We start from the raw sequence: 16,414 nt of genomic DNA on the forward strand, positions 1-16,414 counted from the left end.
GTCGTTTTAAAGGTACTGTTACATGATTTAGAGGATTTACTACAGTAAATCATAAAATCTTCCCATCTGGGCTCACATAAAAGTACTAAGTGCAGACACAGCAGTGAAGAGGACTTGGAAGTGGACCTCTAAGTTCTGCACATTTATGTCATGACCCAAATATGTTGTGCACCAGCAGCACTTAACTACAATATATCGGAGTGTGTCTCCTTTGAGACAGAGCGGCTGAGTAAGGATGTAATTCTCTGTAAACTCTCCATGTCATGTTTTTTGGCTTCAACAATATCAGGCTCTTCTATGTCTTAAATTATAAAAGAATAATCAGAGCACTCCAGCTCTCTGTGGGACGTCTCTTGCTAACAAATGACTGTGCTTTCTTCTTGTCTCACAGAACAGAGTCGGTGGCAGAGAAGATGCTGACAAATTGGTTTGCTTTCTTGCTCCACAAATTTCTCAAGGTAAAAACAAATCTTTATCACACCTTACTGCTACAGGTGTCAATTAATATTGTATCAGCATTGATTTTGAAATAGGCTGCTGTGCCTGGTTTTGTTGTGGCTGTGATGGTCTAAGTTTCTAACAGCGATGTGTTTTATGGACATTGTGGAGGGACAATGGCTATCTCTGGGGTCACATCTATCTCCAAGCGTTGCAATTTCTAAGGAGAGAAAGATCTGTTTCATTATGTTCGATGTGTTGCTGAGTCTCATCGTCTGCGCTGATGAATACAGATCTCTCTCCTTCCCTCCACCTTATTATGTCTTATTTTCCTTTCTCCCACCTTTCGCTCTAATCCCTGGGTTCCCTTCCAAAACAAAGGAGTGTGCTGGCGAGCCTCTCTTCATGCTGTTCTGTGCCATCAAACAGCAAATGGAGAAGGGACCCATAGACTCCATCACTGGAGAGGCACGCTATTCCCTCAGTGAGGACAAGCTCATCCGACAGCAGATTGAATACAAGACGCTGGTGAGTCATAAAGACGTTAGAGACAGGGGGAAAAAAAACAAAAACTGTCTGTATTAATTTTGGCATCTCTCTTGGCAAAGAACCTTGACAGATCCACAGAAATGTGCCATGTGTCGAGGCTGTGTGGTTATAATTTTATGAATCCTTTGAATGTTGGAATAGTGTAAATAACATGGCAATAGTGGGCAAATAATCTTGCATAGCTGGATGTCCATCTCATCAAGCTCAGGGAGATTCTAGACAACGTTTCTAGAAACCTAAGAGTGTTGACACATCCACTCAGTTAGCTTTGAATCTAATGCCAACTCCGGCTTCATCCCCAAGAAATATTCCCTCACTGGCTTCCCATTACAATTCATTACATTAATTTGGCTTTTGTCCATTTTCTTCTGTATACGTGCACTGGGAGGAATTTGAGGTTTAGTGCCTTGCTCAATAACACTTCAACATATAGACACGAGGAGCCAGACATCAAACCACCAACCCTACAATTAATGGTTGACCTGCTCTACGACCTAAGCTAACACCCACAGTGTCATTTTATAGATTTTAAGTTAAACAGCTGTCTTGGCTCGTTTCTAACAAACTTTGTGCTTTAAGTTGAAGAAATTAATGGAAAAATTATTTAAAAGAATAAAGATTCACACATTTTAACTGATAAATATAATCAAAATTACTGAGGCTTCAAAATCGTGACTGGTGTATGCTAATCAGTGAAGAGTTTGTGAGGTAGAGGTTCCCACAACCAGCCCGTCAGGATAACTTCCCCCTCAGGCTTTAGCTCCAAAGCAGGATGACACCTCTCTGATCGCCATGTCGGAGAGTCTGTGTCTCATTACTTGTTTAATGCCCCTGCTAGAGCTGCACAGTCGCATCCTGGAGGTGTGAAATTACATTTCAGGCCAGGATCCTCTCCACCAGGACAGTTTGGTGAGGAGTAGGTAATGAAAGAACTTTCCTCACAAGCAACACCTCTCTCTGTCTCTTTCTCTTACTCCCACCTACCCTCCCCTACCTTCTCTCTCTATACCGGATCCCCAGACACTGAGCTGTGTGAACCCAGACAATGAGAACAGCCCGGAAATCCCTGTCAAGGTGCTCAACTGTGACACCATTACCCAGGTAAAGGAGAAGATCCTGGATGCGGTGTACAAGAACATGCCCTACTCACAGCGCCCACGAGCTGCAGACATGGATCTCGGTGAGACTTCACTGGGTGGAACCATACTGTGTGAAACTATTTAATTCCACTTGCATTATATAGTCGGAGATAAAACATAAAGTGAAAATTTGCCATGGCACATGATGTGTTGGAATACTGACAGAAGGGGAAAAATACAGTTGAGAGTGGGCATGGCTGGGGAGTTATCACAGGTGTTTCACTGAAGACGAATGACATCAACAAAGGGCTCAACATCAGTTTCTGGAAGACAACCCCCTCCCCGTGACTGTTTACATTCCGAAATCAGAGCAACACTCTCCAACACTGACGTTAAACCTTACTGACAGCGCACCTACACTTAGGCTTACGCCCACAACATGTCATCCAATACTGAATGACTTGGCACAAATCCAGCTGACATGCACCTTCAAAGGAAGTAAATAAGACACCTTGTCGGTAGTGCCTGATATTGCTTTGGGTTTGTAGTTTTATACCTTTAGGGGCTTTTATAGGTTACGGATTTGGAGAGGATCAGTTTCTCCTTGTTGCTTTGGGCACCTTAAATCCCTGGGGGCTCCAGAATAACTTTTCCACTGGTAGCACTGGTGCTCCCTGCTCCCAACTTTCTCAGTTGGTGGCACCCCTTTTTTTCCCCGCTATGTTATAGTCAGTGTTAAACTTGACGTCAGTTCTGTCCGAGTCGGGACCTCTCGTTGGCTCTCCCTCTCCACCAGCCTCCTCCTCTCTCTGCTAATTTTTTTTTTTTTTTCAAATAATAAACGATTGATGGATTGATCTTAATAATACGGCAACAGTGAAGTGGATTGTGTCACAGGTTTGAAAGTGCAGGCAGGCAGAGACAAATTGAGGAAGTGAGGAGGAAAAAGTATTCAAACACAATAGCTAACGCAGTACCCGTGCACTCGCACTAATGCAACCATGAAACATTTTTACTCGCACACTATCAGAAAACAGTGGCATATATCACTATTTTGGCAACAGTCTGGAGCCCTGACGCTGTGTCATTTGTAGTTTATTTACAGAATCATAATCACATAATTGTCCGGCAGAAATATACAGGATGGTGTGACATTTTGGCTGCTACGCTTGACATCTTGCAGAGATTCAAAAGAACAAACTAACACAGTACACAAGGTTAACATGACCTCACCTGCAGCACAACGGCACAGCGAGAGACAAACAATGGACATTAGACAATATGAAACTGTCAGGAACTTGGCGTACAAACATTCCCCAGAATGCCATGTGTCACACATTCACTATGGATGTTATTTTTCCTATAGAGTGGCGGCAGGGCAGGACAGCTCGTGTGGTCCTCCAGGATGAGGACATCACCACCAAGATAGAGAGCGACTGGAAGCGACTCAACACACTCATGCACTACCAGGTCTGTTCAAAACATGATTACTAGGGTTACAGATATCACTTAATCTGCAAATTCGTTTGCTTGATTAATTGATCAATCAACTATGAAACACTGGCCATCACATAGTTGTACTCAAGTTGCTCATTTTGTCCGAACAGAGCTCCAAAACCCAAAGATACTGAATCTAAAATAACAGAAAAAAGACAAAAGTAGACAATACTCACTTTTATGAAAGTGGTACCAGCAAATGTTTGCCATGACTCAGTGACTCAAACAACTAGAATATGATTAGGGCTGCAACAGTAGCACACAAGCTCATCTGGTTAAGGCTGAGTCCTAAAAAAAAAAAACAACTAGTAAATGATCAGAATGTTAGAAGATTATTATCCTCTGTTCATCCAGTAGTTTTTTTTTTCTTAAAAGAACTACGATTATCCAGTAGCTCAAGGACGTCACAGCAGACACTGTGGTGGAAGGACAGGGCACTACTCGTTCATATTCATAACACTCACCTCACCCCTGCCAACATTTTTTCAACCTCTGAGACACAAGCACGTTTAGTCAGCTGAACACGCACTTGTGTGCCTGTGTCTTTTACAACATCTTTTGTTTTTTTCAGCTCATTAATACGACGACACGGGTCACCAACCTCAGATGAGTCATCCCTTCCCTTTGACAGTCTCTGTTTGTCTCTTGCCAACATTTCAGAATACGTGCTCAAACAAACAGAGAAATAAAGACAAAAGGAAATCTACATTTTCTCCACTAAAAGCAGGTTTTGATAAGCGAGGGATAGACTAGCTCTTATCTGTCAAGCAGATAAACAATTTTGCTCTTTCATTTTTAATTTCTCTGCCAGGTGTGGAAATGTTTGATTGGATTCCGCGCTGGATTTGTATTAGCTGCATTTGGCACTCATGCAGAACAGTAAGCGTGAATTTTTGCTCACGCTGCAGATGACCTTACATCGTCCGCCGAGCAGTACAGCAACAGTATAGAGTATTTACCTGGAACTACTGCACGGATAAAACATACCGACACTTGCAATAAGCCTCTGCTTAGCCATCGTAACTTCAAAACAATCAGCAGTCAGTGAACTACACATGAAAAACACATAATTACTTCACCACGTGTGGTTTTCGGCTCTTCATCACGGCAAGGCAATGTTGAGTTTTAGCAGGGCCAAGGCATGCTTGAAATAGTAGTTTAATCTACACCAAGAAGACCTATGAATTCATTTAGTTGTACTGAAACTGCCTCTGTTAGTAACGAGTCACTGAATCTTTAATGAGGAAAGAGGTTGCCACACACCCATTGTGGGTCTAGAGCGGAGTTCTGGTCTGTGGTAAACCTACTTTCCATTCCTTCACCTCGACTGCATTTGACATCTGACATTCACTCGACTGAATTTTACTGCAGTGCAGAGGAATTTCTACTTTTTTCACAAAATCCTCTTTAATTTTAGTCCTCCTTTGTAGTTGAAGTTATTGTTAGTGATCAATGCTGTGCTGTCTGTGTTTCTATCTAGCTGATGATGATAGATTTTTACAGTGTGTTTTCCTTGAACTAGAGGCCAGTCATTTATAAGTTGATTGTAATTATTGTGACTCACCTGCCCATGGCAGACATTCATGAATCATTATTTCACAAATACCTTGGTCCTTGGATTTTAATCTCAAACCATTTTTCTAAATTCTAGCAGTGATTACTTTTGACCATCAGCTGCAAGCTATGAATTAAAAAAAAATAATATACAGGCTTTACCTTTGTCTCCCAGGTGTCTGAGCGATGTGTAGTGGCCTTGGTGCCCAAACAGATGTCTTCTTTCAACATTCCTTCTTCAGCCAGCTTCCCACGCAGCATCAGCAGATATGGTCAGTACTGTTTAAGAAATACAAATGTTTAATATTCATCCGACATACAGCAGTGCTGCACCATCTGTTGCTGTCACTCATCAGTCTGTTGGAAAGCACATCATCGCACACTAGCACATCAAACAGAGATGCAACATGAGTTTCACAAATATTCAATGGCACAAAATCAAGACAAATTCTGTCTATGACTACAGTATGTTTAGACAAGCAGACCAAATGTGTCTTATTTCAAATAATCAACAATGTGGTGTATGTTCAATACATTCTTATCACTTTAGATTCCTATACATCACTATTCAAGTCGTGTCTCTGAAACCACAGCTCACACTTTCACATTAGCTTCAAGTGATTTCTTTAAAAAACACGACACAAAACAAGAGGAAGAGCAGAAAAATAAAGCGAGGAACAGAGCATGGATAGATAGCATGCCTTCAGTGAGTGCATGTCTGTATCATTACTATGACAACCAGTGAAATAATGACAGCAAATGATTATACAGTCCATACACACACATCCAGCCTGCCCACTTGCAGGTTACGAAGAAGACAGTCTGTCTTAAATTCAGATCTGAGAAACAAAAAGGATTTCTCTCCGTTTGAGCGTGACCTTGATGACCCTGACGACCAGACAAGATATATTCTACTTACAAACTGCATTTAGAACATTTTGGAATATATGTTTCTTTTATATCTCAAATTTTGACCATCTAGGTGTGGATGTACCCTTCCGCTCCACCCCCACCAGCCCCGACAGCCCCCACTCCCGTGTGCCCATGCTGACCCCCGACCTGGAGAGCGGGGTCAAAGTTTGGCACTTAGTCAAGAACCACGACCACGGGGACCAGAAAGAGGGAGAGCGAGGCAGCAAGATGGTGTCTGAGATCTACCTGACGAGGCTACTAGCAACAAAGGTTCAATATATGACATAAACTATATTGTAGTAACAATATCCTGCAGTAACGTAAGGGAAGACATGTCAGTTCATACAATAGGATTAGATTTAAGAATAAATTTGTAACTGTGGTCCTTGCGTGTGTTCATTTTGGTTTTCTAGAGGAACTATGAGTCTTAACTTCGTATGCTGTTCTCTACAGGGCACACTGCAGAAGTTTGTGGACGACCTGTTTGAGACTCTGTTCAGCACAGTGTGTCGGGGCACCGCCCTGCCTCTCGCAATCAAATACATGTTTGACTTTCTGGATGAGCAGGCTGACAGACACGGCATCCACGACATGGATGTTCGCCACACGTGGAAGAGCAACTGGTGAGAGGGATTTCTGACGCACTGCTGACGCTCATTTATATGCAAAGAAAAGAGACCTGATCACCCCAGTTTTAAGCTGCTTGCAGTGGCTTCTAGCAGAACTCACAATTTATTTTTAGATTGTACTCATCACCAACAGAGCAGACCTGACCTGACACCTGGAACTGTCTTTGTGTCTGCCTTTAAAACCCTCACTTCAAACATTCATTTACTTGATTCCTCTTTTTGCTATGTTATAGTGATGATTATTCTATCGTCCTTACTTTAAAATTACTACAACAACTTGTTTTTCATATCGTTATTCTCTTGTGTTTTATTTTGTTTCAGCTATTTTATACCACCTTAGTTTTTAAAGTCTTTTTAACTACATCTTCAGTTTATTCTCATACTTGATTGAATGATATAGCGAATGTGGAGTCAATAAAAGGACTCATCAAATACAAACTGAAAAGGAACATTTTGCACACGAGTTAAATTATTGTCTAAAATATTTCTCTCTACTTTTTTTCATTATCTGCAGCCTGCCGCTGCGTTTTTGGGTAAACGTGATCAAGAATCCCCAGTTTGTGTTTGACATCCATAAAAGCAGCATCACGGACGCCTGTCTTTCTGTGGTGGCCCAGACCTTTATGGATTCTTGCTCGACGTCTGAACACCGTCTGGGCAAAGACTCACCCTCCACCAAACTACTCTATGCCAAGGACATACCGCATTACAAAAGCTGGGTAGAAAGGTGTGTATGTGCGCTCTCGTGTGTGTGTGTTGGTGAAGAATCAGAGCCTGTGTTTTAGGTAAAAGTAAGAAGTAAGATTAAGTGTTTCTGGGATTAGGCTTGTTATGTTAAAGGTTATTGTTAGTTTTGCTTTAAGATTTGCTTTTAGGAGTAAGATGAGACTTAATATTCTGATTAAAATGAGAATCATGATTTTCTCCCTCAGAACTGTCTCTGTAATCATGTTGTGTAGTGTGAGTGGTTTTTTTTTGTAACCTTGATAGCTTCATCATATTATATTGTGTGGCAGTTTCTAGTTGTGGTGCAGCCAATGTTCAGCAGCTGCATCAGAACATTGGTTGCTGTCAGAATTGACGGATGAATTTATTTACGCTCACTTACAATCACCAGAGAGATTCTCTTAATTTTGAGTGCTTGGTTTGGTGCAACAGACTTCCCTGCCAATATGATTTTTGCATTACAAAATACGGACTTTTCAACTACAGATGTGATTTCATAAAGTTGTGAATTCTTGATTGGTGTTAATACAATTACTCATGAACAAACACAGACAGAATTGATACTGTATGTAGCCAAGTGAAGGTCTTTATAAGTACAGTACTGTGTGTAAGTGTGGGAGTATTTCTAAATGACTGAACTTGTGAGTGACACATTTCTTTATCTTCCTGCCAAAACACCTCTGATTTTCAGACACTTTTAACATGGGATATTCTTTGACTTTTCACAACAACAAACTGAATCCAAGTGAAGAGAAAAGCTCTGGTGTGCACGGCTGTGCCCTTGACACTGACTGTGTGTCTCCTCTCAGGTATTATGCTGACATCAACCGCCTGCCTGCCATCAGTGATCAGGATATGAATGCCTATCTGGCTGAACAGGCTCGCCTTCACTCCAGTGAGTTCAATGTGCTCAGTGCCCTCCATGAGATCTACACTTACGTCAGCAAGTACAGCCAAGAGGTGAGGCCCAGTCAACACACTGGAACATGGAAATGAACTTCTGGTGTGGTTAGCTGACTAAAGTTAGCATTTTTTTGATATTAAAGCAGCTATAATATTTTTTTTACATTTTTAATTTTTTTATTTATTAACAATGGATCAAATGACTGTGTGTAATGCAACTGTGTAACTTGTAGTGATGAAATCACAGAGAATCATCACCCAACTCTTGCAGTTCCCCACAGCTTATTGCATTTTAATGTCTTTCATCTCATTGTTTTGATTTCACGGCTCGCTACTTGTTTACATTGGTTCGCCCTCCCAATGTCATTTCTAGCCACAGCAAGCAGCTGTCTTCATTGAACAGCTCTGATAAATTTCCTGTACACTACCTGCTCAGCACCAAACAGCAAACAGAGAAAATTATTGACTCGCTTGAGAACATAGTGGAGCATTAAGCGGCTAAAAAGCCAGATGTTTCCCTTGTGAGCTGGTAGAGTCTGATGTAAAAGAAGAGTGAATGTTTGACTTCAATTAGTCGAGTGGACACAAACACAACTGAGAGCCACTGTTGCTCTGTGTCTGTTGGATGTGTAGATAGGCAATTGTTTGCTAACGAGTTCACCATCACAACTTTGGAAGGTTATTGTGTGTCAGTGTTGTCAGCTTGTCGCGCTGCCCCCAAGTGGCCAAAAATGTATATTTCTTAATTAATTAATGCATGTTTATAGGCTCATAGATTGAGCTGAAATTAATGATTATTCGTGATTAATGTGTAGATTGATTTTCAATTAATCAATTAATGGCTTTAGTATCTAAAATGTCAGAGAATAGTGAAAAATGTCCATCAGTTTCCAAAAAACGGGGTCTTCAAATTGCTTGCATTGCCAGCTGACAGAAACCCAAAGACATTTTGATATCATGCATTATATATTTATTATTAATCAAATCAGTGATGATTCATTCAAATTAATCTGCAAAAATAATATAAAGACTAAACTTTCATCAAGTGCAGTAAAACACACTATATTTCATCGTCTAAATAGCATAAGCAGTTGAAGCTGTTAGTGTTGTCGGTCTGTTGTGTATTTGTTTGATTCAAAATGTGTATGTTCATACTTGTATGATTCCTGTAGCTTACCAGTGATATGCCTCATGTGGTTTCACAGTTTGTGCCCGTGTGTGTTTCTATGTGTGTGTTTTAGATCATTGAGGCACTGGAGCAGGACGAACAGGCCCAGAAGCAAAAGTTGGCGTATAAAGTGGAGCAGATCATCTCAGTCATGTCTGCAGAGAGCTGAGACAGACACACACACACACACACACACACGCACACACACAGTCAATAAACACACACACACACACACACACACACACACACACATCAAACCATACTATTAACAGCAGAGTTCTAAACCCATCGGCAACACATGGGCACATATAGGATTACACATAAACACATACTGATGTACGCAGAGTCACTGCAGATTTTCTGGACCTACCGGATAAACAAACAGTACACACACAAAGAGCAACATACACATGCAAACACACACTTACAAATGTACAGACACAAACCACAACAATACATCAAACAGCAGATTGTCCCAAAGCACGACTTTTGAATCCAGTGTCATCGTTTTTTCAGAAGAAACTCCAACAGGCAAACATCCAACCTCTAAAACGCTCCTATAGAGACAAACAAAGAGGATTTGGGCCATCGCGGTTGCTGAATTTGCTGCCAATTCTCTTCCGCTGGGTAATGATTTGTCTTTGTAGTTGGTGCTTACACTAAATGTCATACAACGGCACTTGATAAAGAAGGACTTGACTTGAAAAGTCACTGGAGGAGCTCAACAAAGACAGAAGCCAATTTAATGGGACGGCACGTGTGGTGAGACGAGACACATAGTACTTTTTATATGTCAAAGATGAAGGACATTTGGTTGGACTACATATCACAGGCTTGGAGTGGCGTCGCCATTTGGAGCCATCAGGAGCAGAGATGTGTAACTTCATGTTGTTAAGCCTTTTTCTATTGCCTTTTAAAGGCTTAAAAAGAGAACACTAAAGACTCTGGCATCATTACTTTTCATTTTCCCACTTGAAGCTCCCTTTCATAAGTTCTTTTTTGTTTAATGAATTACAACTCTGCTGGGGATAGAACAGTATACATCGAATTTGTCATTGACAAGGTGAGCGTCCCGCTTTAATAATCCAACACCAAGAGGGCATTACCTTCAAATCCAAAATATATGTAGATATATTTCCAGTCCCCGGCTTTTTGTGCCAAATATAATATGTTTCATTCATGTTAAATGCTCCTGTAAAAGCTATTAATAGTACATGCTATTGTACGGAAAAGATCCCATTTAAGATAGGAAATTTTGTACAGTGATGATCTATAGACCACTAATTCAGCCATTCAAAGATAAGTGGAGACCAAATTGAACTGTAGCAGAAAGCATGATTAATGATGCTATAAGCCTGATCGAGGATCAGATTAGCCTAACCCTGGCCAACAGTGCCGTTCCCTCACCCTTCCCCATCTCATCAGTCATTGTTTACATTCAGCATGATACTTGAAATGCACCAAGTGTACAAGATATTGAGAACACCTGCTGCTCCTGAGGAGTAATCTGGTCAGATTTAGTTGGACGAGGGTTTTTATGCCTTATTGATTTTCCCAATAAATCCACTTTGAACGTAACCTGGAAATTAAACATAGAAAAAAATAAAAAGATGAAAAAGAATTTCTAATCCAAGAGATTTTGAGATGTGAGAGAACCTGCAGCTTAGGTGTTCCTTATATTCTGTACACAGTGCGGATATATGATTAATGATATATGTGTCTGGATCAGCAGTTGGTCCATGTAAAGTTCATTCATTAACGTCTGCTGCTTCACAGTGCTATCTTCGCTTTACATCCTGACTATTTCCATGTTTCGGCATATAATTCACACATTTTCATTTCGCATTCAGTGTATATTTGACCTGACTGCCTGTTGTCTCCTTGCTGCTGTATTTATAGAGTGCCATATCTAAACTTTAAAATAATAATTATCATGAGGAAAAATTTAGTTTGAGGCATCATGCTAATTCAGGGTTTCAGTTTTGATTGTTTCACCTATTGCGATGATGAAAGATGAACATCTTTCTGTGCTTGAGGCTGTTTCATTGTTCCATAAGAAGTCACTGTGGCCATCTATTAACTTCTTTATGGAGACTGCTTTTTTTTTTTACCATTTCAGTATCAGTGGGGTTAATGTACTCCCCACAGGACCTTGATTCATGTTAATCTAGAAGAACAAGATAAAATAAGATAGATAATAAATACATTTCCTGTTAAGTGTTGAAATATGACAGAGAAATCATCTGTTTCATGTGTGTTTTGATGATGATAATTTATAAATGTGTTGTGCAATAAACTGTCAGACATTTAAACTGTAATGTTTTTTAAACTATATTATTGTATAAATACTGTACATAAAAAAACACTCCTATTTTGCAAGCAAAAGATTCACTTTGTACTGTTGTTATACATTAAATGCGCAGCTGATGAAAATTATTTTTGCCTTGTTTCTTTTGTGGTGACGCCACATAATTCTGAAAAGGTGCTAATTTCTAAATTGAAGCCCTGGCAGATAAAGTATTGTGTACCATATTATTATTTGACACTACAGTCTGGACTGTGTGTTGACATCCTTGAATTCATACATTTTATAATACTGCAACATAGTATAACCACATCTGTTTGTCCACAGAATCATTATATGACCACTAATACATGACCACTGAGTTGCTATGTTTTGTATTTCGCAGTCAAAATGCTGCTGCTGTTTGAGGTGAGGTTATTCTCAAGCCAATGGGAACTCTACCACATATAAATGGATGATCTATCGTAATTATGTTTGTGGACCACTAGCATAATAATTTAATAGTTAAACTGTTATTGAGTTTTCATGGGAAGGCTCTAAATGCCAGATGATGTCAGACATAATCGGAAATCCCAGGGGTATATCCTCCATTCAACCTTTGTACTTAGAGACTAATATAATAGTTTGCCCCATGTACAAATCATGTTAGTCCTCTAATGACATCTCCAAATATGGAGAATAAAGTGGAGGTAAAACAAGCGATGTTCCAGCTTTGTATCAATGAGAAATTCATTATCTAACAAGTAAATCACCCCATATGCTTACAACATAAGTATAACATTAAACATTATAGTACCATAAACCCTAAGCAATATTTGCAAGATGGAATGATTATTGCGTGAATAATTATTAGTAGTAATTATTTTAGTTACAGTTGTAGTGGGGAACTCCAGGAAAGAAAGAAAATATGTTCCATGTCTTTGTTACAGTATATCAGGAAGTAACAGGGTTTGTGGGAAATATTTTTTTAATTTTTTATCAAAGGAAGACAATAATTTTGACTGTGAGCTCAACTACTATGGAAAACTGATGTTTACAAACGCAAAAATACTTGTCTGACGAGAAAAGTACATTCAATACCAAAGAGGAGCTGAGCTTGTAAAACAACGAAGAAATATCCGGGAGGAAAATTACAAAATCCCTTTGAATTCTAATAATATATAAATATATTTAAAAAAAACAACTCCATGTGATGAATAGCCTCTTGGGATGAAGAATAGTTTCTTCTGCCGTCATACTGTGACAGAATTTGGTATGGCATGTGAGCAGCATATAGGGGCTCCTGAGCACTTGCCATAAGGAGCCAGAATTTATTATTCATGTTTAACCCTCGGGGCGCTGGGCAAGCAGAGCAGAGGGGGGAGGAGGAAGGAAGGTTGTATGAATATCCAGGCCTCCCAACCCATACCTGTCAGATGCAGGTGGGGGTGTCATCAGCGTATCGAAGGGTCCTCTGTACACCTGCCAGGCTCTAACCCCTCGTCTATCGTCTCATCTCTCTTTGCTTGTCAGAGTGACTACACTCAGCAGCCAGCAATTCCCCCTCACTTACTTCTCTCACTTACTCACACACACACACACACACACACACACACAGAGGAGGATCATTAGGACTCAAACCTCCTCTACTGACAACTGAGCAAGCCGCAGGATATCTTCTTGATAGGCTGTGTAGCTGGATGGTACCAGACAGGTTTATGGATCTACTACAGCCATTAAAACCCCATTATTCTTCTATGAAGCGCTGACAGTTGTCATAATATCTCATTCTGCTCTGACCCATGATTGATGTAGCTACATTATATAAGTGACATGGAGTAAAATAACAGTGCAATTCTTAATTTCTGTGAAATCACTGGTTGAACACTGCCAGGTATAACAGACCGTCAGCTTCTCCTGCTGCGCAGAATATTTGATTCGGGGGGAAACGGACCTTACGCACAAACTGCAGATCTTGAAGAATAATTCAAACTATGGTATTAATGATGAATAGAGAAGGCCTTGGACTTTCTATTTTACCTTGAACAACCCAGCGAGTTTGTGTTAATAGTCAATGGCCAAAACTCTGCATCACTGTCCTCTAGCACATAGAAGGGTGTGGCACTAGCTGGGTTATATCGGACCGTATCGTATCCTCTCACATTAGAGGATTTGATGCCTTCATTTTCAGATGCAATGGGAGGAAAAAGTATGTGCATCCTTTGAAATGACTTTTCTGTGTTAACTGCTTCTAAAAAGTGATCTGATCTTCATCTAAGTCATAAGTGTAGAAACAAGTGAAGAAACAAACACAATGATCTTAAGATAATATCACACAAACGGTTATAATCTTGTGTCTTTATTGAACACAGCCACATGAACCCTTGGATTTAATAACTGGTCGAACCTTTGGCAGCAATAATCTCAAACAAGCTCTACTGGCAGCTGCAGATTAGATCTGCACAACATTCAGGAGGAATTTTCGGTAGAAGATTTACTTCAAAGTCAATGCCGTGCTGCATCACCAACTTCTACTGGGGCTTAGCAGGTGGACAGCCACTCTGACATCATCCTATGAAACACCTTCATAAACTTTCATAAAATTAATTTTCCCCTCGATGGTGGCGAGCTGTCCAGAGCCAGAGGCAGCAAAGCAAACACTTCAATCTCGTTTCATCAGTCCACAAACCATTTTCCTTCAGGGGTGCAATGATGTTTTATTTTCTCCATGGTGACCTGCCTTCAACACCATGCTCCATAACGCGAGTAAGGTAGACTTGTGAACAGAGATGTTAACCAGCTCCAATTATTCCTTTGAGCCTTTAGCTGTTAGTCTGGGCTTCTTTTTTTACCTCACTGAACGTATTGCGTTGTGCACATGTTGAGTCATCTTAGCTGGACATCCACTTCTATGGAGAGTAGCCATAAAACTCATAAACAGTTTGTCTGACTGTGGACTTATGAATATCTAAACTCTTTGAGATGGTTTTTTAACCCTTTCCTGCTTTATGAAAATGCAAAACAATTTTTGATTATAAGTCTTCTGTGATCTCTTTGTGTGAGGCATGGTTTACATCAGCAGATGCTTCGTGTGAATAGCAAACTTGAAATGCTTGAGTGATTTCTTGTTCAAAGTACATTTCTCTTGGAGATTTTAAAGCTTTATTATTTGATGTATTTTATGATTATTGTAAATGTCTTTATTTCTTTGTGTCCTAGTATGTTGTATTGAGTAGTTATATTGTCTTTGTTGTTGATTAGGTCTTTGTGATTGCTTCTTGTTATCAGGTGTCTCTTGAAAAAGAGATTCTCAAGATATTATCATTGAGAATGCCCGATTAAATAAAGATTAAATCAAAAATAAGTAGCTCTAACCCACACACCCTATCTTGTTTCATTGATGCAACTCCAGGTTTGCTAACTCCTGATTCCAGTAAGCTTTTGTTGATGCCATTAGAGGCCTAGACTTCACATACATTTTTCCCAACCTACACTGAATGTTTGAATGATGATGTTTGAATACATCATGACTTGCATATCATTAATGAAAACATACTGTGTTCTGTGTTCAAACTTGTAACTTTGATGAGGATCTGACCATATTTTTAATATGTATGATAGTAAACTGAATGTCTGGACTTTGGTCATTTGGTTGCACATAAACAATTTGAATACAACTTGGGCACCTAGAGCCATTGAGAATTCTAAGAGACACTTTTTTTTTTAACCATTTTCTGACATTTTATCTAAAAAAAAAAAAAAAAAAAAAAAAAAGATGAAGCAATTCATCGAAAAAAATCACAATCATCATATTCACGTGCAATGAAAACAATCATTGGTTGCAGCCCTGCAATACACCAGCCCAACATTAAATACTACCTACTGATGTGTTTTTGCTGAGACTCTGCCAAGAAGGTGTTGCCTAAAGTCAGTGGTAATTTTTGGCTGTAGTGTGTGTTGTTGTGCAGGATTGCATGGTAACTACACACACAGTAAACAACAAAATACATTTCTTTCTTTGGACAAGACTTCTTCCCTTTATATATGTATATATACTGTATATATATAGTATAGAGATGCCTTTCCTTATGGTTTGTTGTTCTTTTCAGTTGGGAAGAAAACCAGCAGCCACTGTCTGTGTATACAAACACAAATTTGTCACACTTTTGTTTTTCTCTGTCCATAATGTAGACACCCACTACTGTACAATCAAGCATCAAATTCTCTTAGGCATTGCTGGAACGAAGCTTTGAGGCTGTTGAGGTCTGCGAGCATCAGTCTCCTGCTGCTTTAATTAAATGCATACTGCATTATCACAGCACACACCATCAAACAGGCACTGATACGTTTGTTCTCACCAAGGACAAAAGACAGCTGTCCAAACCAGGAAAAAAAAATCCCTGATGACTGTGTAAGAATAAATCCTAAATGGCCAAACCTCAGCCTCTCAGAGCAACAACTTGTTTCGGGATTTATTGAATGAGCTAATCCGTGACGGCATTTTATTTCACCAATTTGCTGTAGTAATTTCTTTTGCGTCTGCTAGCAACGACATGGTCACTTGTCGGCTTTATGGTCATAACTGTCTTCATTACTCACTGCCTAAAAGCTGGAGTCTTTAAATACATGAAGGTGGTAAATGATTTCAGTTCCACCAAAATGTACAGTCTAAAGC

At 39.7% G+C, this 16,414-nt stretch overlaps 1 protein-coding gene across 1 annotated transcript in view; it reads left to right on the plus strand.

Annotated features, from left to right (window-relative positions):
* Nucleotides 1-9,624, plus strand: part of LOC111233553 (plexin-A2-like) — a 59,901-nt gene extending 50,277 nt beyond the window's left edge. The window contains exons 22-31 of the mRNA XM_022761392.1: nucleotides 392-458; nucleotides 820-966; nucleotides 2,008-2,167; nucleotides 3,433-3,536; nucleotides 5,293-5,389; nucleotides 6,100-6,299; nucleotides 6,483-6,652; nucleotides 7,173-7,385; nucleotides 8,194-8,344; nucleotides 9,529-9,624. Coding sequence (XP_022617113.1) covers nucleotides 392-458; nucleotides 820-966; nucleotides 2,008-2,167; nucleotides 3,433-3,536; nucleotides 5,293-5,389; nucleotides 6,100-6,299; nucleotides 6,483-6,652; nucleotides 7,173-7,385; nucleotides 8,194-8,344; nucleotides 9,529-9,624 — 1,405 coding nt within the window. The remainder of the gene's footprint in view (nucleotides 1-391; nucleotides 459-819; nucleotides 967-2,007; nucleotides 2,168-3,432; nucleotides 3,537-5,292; nucleotides 5,390-6,099; nucleotides 6,300-6,482; nucleotides 6,653-7,172; nucleotides 7,386-8,193; nucleotides 8,345-9,528) is intronic.
* Nucleotides 9,625-16,414: the final 6,790 nt, after the last annotated feature.

This window comes from Seriola dumerili, unplaced genomic scaffold (genome assembly GCF_002260705.1).
Source record: "Seriola dumerili isolate Sdu_G_001 unplaced genomic scaffold, Sdu_1.0 BDQW01000409.1, whole genome shotgun sequence".
Classification (NCBI taxonomy): domain Eukaryota; kingdom Metazoa; phylum Chordata; class Actinopteri; order Carangiformes; family Carangidae; genus Seriola; species Seriola dumerili.